Source organism: Echinops telfairi, unplaced genomic scaffold (assembly GCF_000313985.2).
Source record: "Echinops telfairi isolate 266 unplaced genomic scaffold, ASM31398v2 ScPeMD7_18;HRSCAF=68, whole genome shotgun sequence".
In the NCBI taxonomy this organism is placed as follows: Eukaryota; Metazoa; Chordata; class Mammalia; order Afrosoricida; family Tenrecidae; genus Echinops; species Echinops telfairi.
Window position 1 is genome coordinate 11,306,050 of NW_022103915.1, and position 7,549 is coordinate 11,313,598.

Below are 7,549 nucleotides of genomic sequence, written 5' to 3' on the forward strand. Positions count from 1 at the left end.
AAACCACATAGAGGCGCTCTGCACTGCCCTATAGGGTCACCTTCAGTCGGAAGTGTCTAGACGGCAGCACATTTGGTTTTGGGGTTTTAGCTTGGTCCCAGACAAGCTGTGGTGTGGCCGCAAAGGAACTACATGGATGGCAACAGGTCCCTGACCTAAACGGTTGCTTAGCAATTCCACGACTCAGAAGAGTGAAACAACTGAAGGAGCCTGGAGCCACAACAGCCAACTAAAAGTTTGCCCTCGAACCCACCCGGCAAGTCCACGGGAGAAACACTTGGTGACCTGCTCCTGGGAAGATCCCAGACCAGAAATCCCTGTGCGCCAAACTCGATGGGGCAGGTTGTTAATACCACGTGTGGGTCACCAACAGTAGAAATCAACTGAACAGCATGAGCAGCAACATAGCATCTAATAGGGACTGGACTAAATGACCTCTGATCAGGGTTCTCATGCTCCACTTGTAAGGTCTCTCTAGATTTTGAAACACTGGGTATCTCAGTCTCATTTTCTGTCTGTTTCTTTTCAAACAGACCATCACAATGACTTAGCCATTACCAAGAAGTACAAATTCTGCTTACCAAGCAAGCCATCCCTTAAGTAATCTTAAGAAGCAAGCATAAATAGCTGTTATCACAGGGTGAATTTTGTCTGAAGAACTTTAAAGCAAGCCAAGTAATTGTATAAAATTTAAATTTTATGACCATGTTTGGACCTTTTTACATTTGACACAATGGAAAATGTTCATATTCATTCACGGTTTCCCCAAAGGAGAAAGAATGAATCACCAGTATATTGTACAGAATAAAAAATACCATGAGTTCAGTTTCTAAAGAATGCACATGACAGACAGGACACTACTTCCAAAATCAGAATGTCACCAACGTGATTTTGTCGTCTTTCAGGATCTCCCTCCAAATTCGGCATCTTTCAGAGGAAGCCAGCCCCCTGGCCACAGTCTGAAAGCCTCTGCCCACCGCAACTTCCTGAGAGCAGTGCAGGGACCGCCATCTGGTGACCAGACTCCAAGTGGCCGTTTGGTAATCATTAAGGGGACTGACTTTTCATGTGTCAATCAACTGTAGTCTGCTGATCTGATTCGAAGCCTTGACAAATGCCTGGTGGCGATTGCAAATAATCGCCAAGCAGATGGGGATGATGCAGTAGCCCACCGTTTTGGGGTCAGCTCTTGTACAAGAATAAAGGAAGAGAAACATCTGTAAGTACGGAATCAGAAAAATAATGGTCCACAACCAAAAAGGCAGGGAGAGTAAGCGCACTTTCAAGGAGTGTGTCCATGTAGTTCCTTCGCGGGGCTCGGCGGGCTGGATGTGCTCCAGGGCCAGCCTGTTGTAAGTCTCGTTGATTTCAAAAACATAGTAAAATGCGGCCGCGCTGGCTAGCAGGTATAACCCCACTCCAATCCATCCCATTCGCTGGCGGAAGTTCATCATTCTCCATGCTCTGTGCCTTCAAAGGAAAAAACAAAATGCTTGTCAGGCTGGAGAACGCCATCCTGCTAACTTTCCCAAACGCCCCGACTTAACAGCCACCGAGTCTTTTCTGCCCCCTCTCGGAATGAGGTTTCAACTAGGAGACTACCACTTAATGGTTCAGAAGAAGCAAATTATATGCACATTTATTAAGATAGACAATCAGATGACAGGTTATTTTACCGAAGTCACGAGCAAATGAACCATTGGTTTCGGTACATACAGAGTTCTGCTTTTTACCGGACTCCGCTTAAGCTGCTCCAGCCCGGGTCCGGAAGAAGTTGGAGCTAAATCTCCTAGGAACATTCAACGCTTACAACGCAAATCCTTTCTGGCTGGAACACATCCCTCTAAACGTGAAAACTTGGTTCTACAAACAATGCCAGAGGCCCGCGTTACAACAGTCGCTCCTAAACACTTACAGTGGTCCTGGAAATCTTCCTGTTCCCACGGCAAGCGTTAAAGAGTCACTCAGGTCTGAATAATCAGGTGGCTTTAGCATTTCCCAGGGAAAGCCACCATGTAAAAAATCCCGCGGGCCTGCCGGCTCGGAGAAAGGAGAGCGCAGCCAGCCCGGAGACCCTGCTGCTTGTGATCCAGTGGAGCGTGACCGGGGCGAGTCACGCGGCGGACCGCCCCCTGTCACCGCAGCCGGAGCCCCGGCCGGTCACCCAGCCCGCTCCGCGGACGCCGGTGCCAGCAGGGCCTCCCCGCGGCCGGCCCCGCCCCCTGACGCTGCAGCGCCGCCGGCCGCGACCAGGGCTCTGCGGCGACGCCAGGCCGGGCCTGCTGCCCCGCAGCGCCGGGAGCTCCGCGCCCAGCAGAGCCAGCCACGGGCAGAGCCAGCGAGGCTGGGCAGGTCCAGCAGCTCACCTTCCTGTCCCGGGTGGCCCGCCTGCCCGCCCGCTCTCCCAGACGCCGCTGCAGTCGCGCTTCCGGCTCGGGCCCGGAAGTGCGCGCGCCCTGCTCGGAAAGGCCCGCCCCCTCCTGACGTCCGGCGCCTGCGGCCGCAGCAGCTGCGCTCCCGCGCGCCCCGCACCTGGCGGAGGGGAGCCGGCCGTGGCGGCTGGTGGCGGTCTGTCCTGCAGGCGGGCGAGCGTCTCTGGCCGGCTGGCCTCGCTCGGGACTCCGGCCGCCCGTCCCTCGCTGAGAGAGCCGAGGCGCGGGCACTAAGCGGGCCTGCGTCGGCCGCCGTCGCCCGCGGCCTGTCCCCAGAGCCTCGCTTTCGCCTTCTCCGAGCCGAGGGGCCTCTGCCGGCCCTGGGCCCTCGCGCCCCGGCGGGGGACCCCGAGCGACTGGTGAGGCGCCGCGCGGGCCCCGGCGGACGGGGTCCCCTGGCCGCCGCCGCCGAGCGCGGGGGACCTGGGGAGGAGGATCCTTCGTCTCGGGTCCCGCCCCCCGCGCGGCCTGCGACCTCGAGCCCTTGAACTAACCCGCTGCTTTGCCCTGACAGGCTGCCGGCCCGCGGGACCTCGGAGGATCGCCCGGATCGCGGTGGGTGGGCGCCATGACGCTGAGGCTCTTGGAAGACTGGTGCCGGGGGATGGACATGAACCCGCGCAAAGCTCTGCTGGTTGCGGGCATCCCGCTGACCTGTAACGAGGCGGACATCCAGGAGGCCCTGCAGGCCGGCCTGGCGTCCCTGGGCCAGCACCGCCTGCTGGGCAGGATGTTCCGGAGGGCGGAGAACAGGGTGGTGGCCCTGATAGGTCTGACTGAGGAGACTAGTCTCGCGGTGGTCCCCAAGGAAATCCCGGGCAAGGGGGGTGCCTGGCGCGTCATCTTTAAGCCCCCTGACCCAGACAACGAATTTCTGAATAGGCTAAATGAGTTCCTAGAGGGAGAGGGCCTGACGGCGGCCGAGTTCACCAATGCTCTTGGGTACGGGACGGACCCCTTTGACCGAGGCCCGAACCTGGTCCCACAGGTGGGGACCCCTATGTTGGCAGAGGCGTTAGACGAGGCCCTGCAGCCAGCCCTGCAGTACCTGAAATACAAAAAGCTGAAAGTGTTCTCTGGCAGTGACCCTCCGGAGCCGGGGGAAGAAGAGTTCGATTCCTGGCTGTTCCACACTACTCAGATGATGAAGGCCTGGCAGGTGTCCGACGCAGAGAAAAGGCGGCGGCTGCTAGAGTGCCTTAAGGGGCCAGCATTCGAGGTCATCCGTGTCCTCAAGATAAACAACCCTCGGATTACGGTCCCCGAGTGTCTCCAGGCGCTCGAGCAGGTGTTTGGGGTTATCGATAACCCTAGGGAGTTGCAGGTCAAATTCCTAACCACCTACCAGAACGCCGAAGAAAAGTTGCCAGCGTATGTGCTCAGACTGGAGCCTCTGTTGCAGAAGCTGGTAGAGAGGGGAGCGGTTGAGAAAGAAGTTGTGAATCAGGCCCGCCTGGACCAGATCCTGGCAGGGGCGGATGACAGGACCCTTCGGAGGAGGCTGGATCTGCCGGAAGATGGCCCTGCGCCAGGCTTAGTGCAGTTACTGACCCTGGTGAAGGAGGATGAAGCGGCTGAGGAGGAGGAAGAGGCCCTTCTTCTGCAGGCCGGGCTAGAGGGTGATTTCACCTGAACCTCAGGGGTCCGGGAGGTAAGGTCTGCCATTGAGCAGGGCGGGAAGGCACCACAGCCCATCACCCAGCTATTGCTCTCACCGCCGCCCTGTGGCTCCTGTGTGCGCTGTGCTCGGTATAAAACACTTGTCATTTCTGTGCCTGTGTGCTGCTCCTCGTGTTAGGTACCGGTCGGTCCTTTTCATATTGATGCCGAGATGTGCAACAGAACAAGCACCGCCTGGCCCTGCACCACCCTCACAAACATTGCTGTGCTTAAGCCTGTTGTGACAGCTGCTACGTCAAACCCCCCTCCTCGAGGGCCTCCTCTTTCTCTGACCCCCCCACTGTATCCAGCCTGAGGTCCTCCTTCAGGGACTGGTCCCTCCTGATAGCATGTTCAAAGTGCAAAAGAGGAAGTCTGCTTAACGTCTCCTGGGCGTGCTACTGGCGCAGAAGGAGGTCGCCCTGCACTGGTATTTGTGTATTTACAGTGGAATCTGAGTTGGTTTTATCCTACAAAACTACAATCCCATGTCCCTATCGACATGCAGTGTGCTGAGGTGGCTGGCAGGGCGCAGGCACAAGCTGACCAGAAGAGCCCCTTGAGCTGTCCCCTCGTGTGGTGACAGGAGCAAATGCAGCGTGTCGGGGATACTGTTGTGTCGTCCTTGCCTGGTGAACAGGCATCATCTCTGGGGGAGGACACGTCTCAGCAGTGGTTGAGAGACTGTTGTTTTCCGTGTGGGTGGGAATTTTACTTATTCTGTGCCATCAAAAGGTGGGGCTGCTTGCGGAGGTTGAAAAGTTGTCCACTGCCGCCTCTAACCCCGGGTTTCTGCTGTGCAGTAAAGCATGGTGATGCACTGAATGTCACTTTGATAGGTGTTATAAACGCGAATTTATAAAATAAAGGAATGCTAATAGAATGGCATTTTTCTCTCTCTCTCTGTTCAACTCATATCATGGTTTCAAGAAAGATTTAATCCCTGCAGATGATCCCGAAAGCTGACACCTGAAAACCACTGCGGTTTCACAATCTTAAGTTCCCTTGGCCTCTTCCCTCTTGGTGCCCGGGTGTGTGGTGGTTGTTTGGGGCCCTCGTGTCAGCCCTTACTCAGGGCGACCCTGTGCAGCAGAATACAAGATTGCCTGGTGCTGCACGCACCGGTCCTCATAGTGGTGAACTCTGAGCCGCCATTGTGGCCACCGTGCCACTCCATCTGACTGACGGTCTTCCTCTTCCTCACTGACCCCTCCTGATGGCATATCTGAAGTACACGAGATGAAGTCTTGCCAGCCTCGCTTCCCAGGAATGTTCCTATTGTATCCCTCTTCCAAGACAGATTTGTTGATTTTTCTAGAAGTCCATGATAATTGTAATAGTCTGCCAGCAGAATTCAAATGCATCATTTCTCTACTAGTTGTCCTTATTCCTCGTTCAACTTTAACGTTCTCACATACTTGCAAAGCGATTGAAACTACAGCTTGTGTCAGGCTCAGGCACACCTTAATTCTCAGAATGACATTTTTGCTCTTTGACCCTCTAAAGAGATCTGGTTACAGCAGATGTGGCCAGTGCATTACATCATCTTTGGACTTTTTTTCACTGCTGCTCCCATGAGCCCAAAGAGTCAAAAGTGCCATTCTGGGTGAGATTGTTGCGAGGACCTGTGGTTGAAGCAATGGTACAATGGGGGGAGAGAAGACTACATACACACTGTGTGATGCTGACTCAACCCCAGCTCCTTAGAGAGTCTGTCTGACACTGTAGACCCCTCCTCCACACTGGGTCACCTAGAGTGAAATCTTGCCAGGAGACCACTTGGTATTTTTGCCCACAGAGCTGCTGGTGGGTTTGACCCATTGACCTCGTAAGCAGCTGAATGCTTCACCATTGTTCGACCACATTTTCTCTTTTCATCCTCCTACAAATCTGCACTGTAGAGAAACCCAGCTTCACATTTACAGAAATGAGCCCCGAAAGGGGAAGGGAGACGTGACCAGGGAGAAGTGGCAGGATCTAGTCCCGGTCTTACTGTGAGGCCCACCTTCTACCCATCACCAAGAAAGGTAGAGAAGCTATTACAAGGAGGTCTATGTCCCAGCATCACAGGGGAGCATGGCAAGCGCTAACCCAAGCCCACTGCCGCCCAGTCAGTCCCACTCACTGCCATGGACCACCCATGGCTTTAACCTTTTTGGAAGCCAACTGCCACACCTTAATCCTGCACAGTACCTGATAGGTTCAAACTTCCCACCTTTCCATTACAAAACAAGTGCTTTCACCGCTGTGCCACCAGGGCTCCTCTGGGGGTTGACCACAGGTCATACATGTAAGCCTGTGCACGAGTGTGGCGTGGGCTCCATCACAGAGCCCTCCTGCAAACAAGACACCTAGGAGACCCAGTGCTGCTGCTGCATTGGCCTGACCCATGACACCCCATGTGTTTTAAGAGCAGAGACCTGCTCCAAGGGGTCTTCTGGGCTGTAGTCATAGCAGGAGCCTGGTTTGCTGCATGCCTGCAGGAGAGAAGTCCTGGTAAACATAATTGGTAAACATTACAGTCTAGGAACCCCCGGAGCAGTTCTGTGGAGGTGGTTGTTAGGTGCCACCCCGTTGGTTCCGGCCCAGAGTGACCCTGCGCACAGCAGAGGGAAACACTGCCAGCCCTGCACCATCCTCACAACCGTTCCCAGGCTTGAGCCGTTACTGCAGCCACATGTCAGTCCATCTTGTTAAGGGGCTTCCTCTTTTTGGCTGCCCCTCTGCTTCGGCATGATGTCTTTCTCCAGGGACTGGTCCCTCCAGACAGCATGTCCAAAGTACGTGAGATGAAATCTTGCCTCTAAGGAGCACTCTGGCCTTCCTCCTCCCGAGACCGATCCATTTGTCCTAGCAGTCCATGGTACTTTCAAGATTCTTCTCCAGCACCTCCGTTCCAATCCGGCTCTACTCAGTTCTACAGGAGGGCTATGTGCCGGAACCCGATGCACAGCACACGCGATCTTGACAGAAGCTGATGGCGAGGCCTTTCCCTTGTGGCACCACTGGGTGGGTTTGAAATGCCGATCCTTAGGTCCGTAACCCAGCACTTGACTGTCGGAACCACCCAGAGACCTTGGGCATTCACAGCTGTGGAGCGCATGATAACTGACAAAACCTGGGGGCGGGGGGAGCATGGGTTAGTGATTTGGGCTGCAAGAAAATGAATGACAGTTGTCGGATAAAACCATTTGAAAATTGGTGAAACATAGGGGAAAGTCTATCATGAAAATATCCCCAACGGCCACATTTGGGACATGATTTGACATGTTATTAGGACATAATTTGACATGTCGCTGGAAGCAGACAGCATACTTGGATTGAATCAATGCTGACTCAAAGTGACTCCCTGTGGGTTTCGGGGACCATAACTGTTTACGGGAGTAGAAAGACCAGTGTTTCTCTCAAGGACCTTCCGGTGGTTTCCAATTGCCAACCATGCAGATTGCAGCCCAATT

General features: G+C 54.7%; 2 protein-coding genes across 5 annotated transcripts; one reads left to right on the plus strand and one right to left on the minus strand.

Moving 5' to 3' along the window:
* Positions 1 to 679: 679 nt before the first annotated feature.
* TMEM251 (transmembrane protein 251) lies at positions 680 to 3,112 on the minus strand. Of its 4 annotated transcripts, none has more exons than XM_045287856.1 (2): positions 2,927 to 3,112; positions 680 to 1,470 (listed from the first exon to the last, which is right to left on the minus strand). In XM_045287856.1, the coding sequence occupies exon 2, from the start codon at positions 1,452 to 1,454 to the stop codon at positions 1,065 to 1,067; it is 390 nt and encodes a 129-aa protein (XP_045143791.1). In that variant the 5' UTR covers positions 1,455 to 1,470; positions 2,927 to 3,112; the 3' UTR covers positions 680 to 1,064. The 4 variants fall into 4 exon arrangements, with proteins under 4 accessions (XP_045143791.1, XP_045143792.1, XP_004698826.1 ...); XM_045287857.1 differs by lacking the exon at positions 2,927 to 3,112 and adding an exon at positions 2,367 to 2,385; XM_004698769.2 differs by lacking the exon at positions 2,927 to 3,112 and adding an exon at positions 1,916 to 2,114.
* MOAP1 (modulator of apoptosis 1) lies at positions 2,618 to 4,974 on the plus strand. The gene is made up of 2 exons (XM_004698768.2): positions 2,618 to 2,791; positions 2,947 to 4,974. Exon 2 carries the CDS (start codon positions 3,001 to 3,003, stop codon positions 4,063 to 4,065), a length of 1,065 nt encoding a protein of 354 aa, XP_004698825.1. The 5' UTR covers positions 2,618 to 2,791; positions 2,947 to 3,000; the 3' UTR covers positions 4,066 to 4,974.
* Positions 4,975 to 7,549: the final 2,575 nt, after the last annotated feature.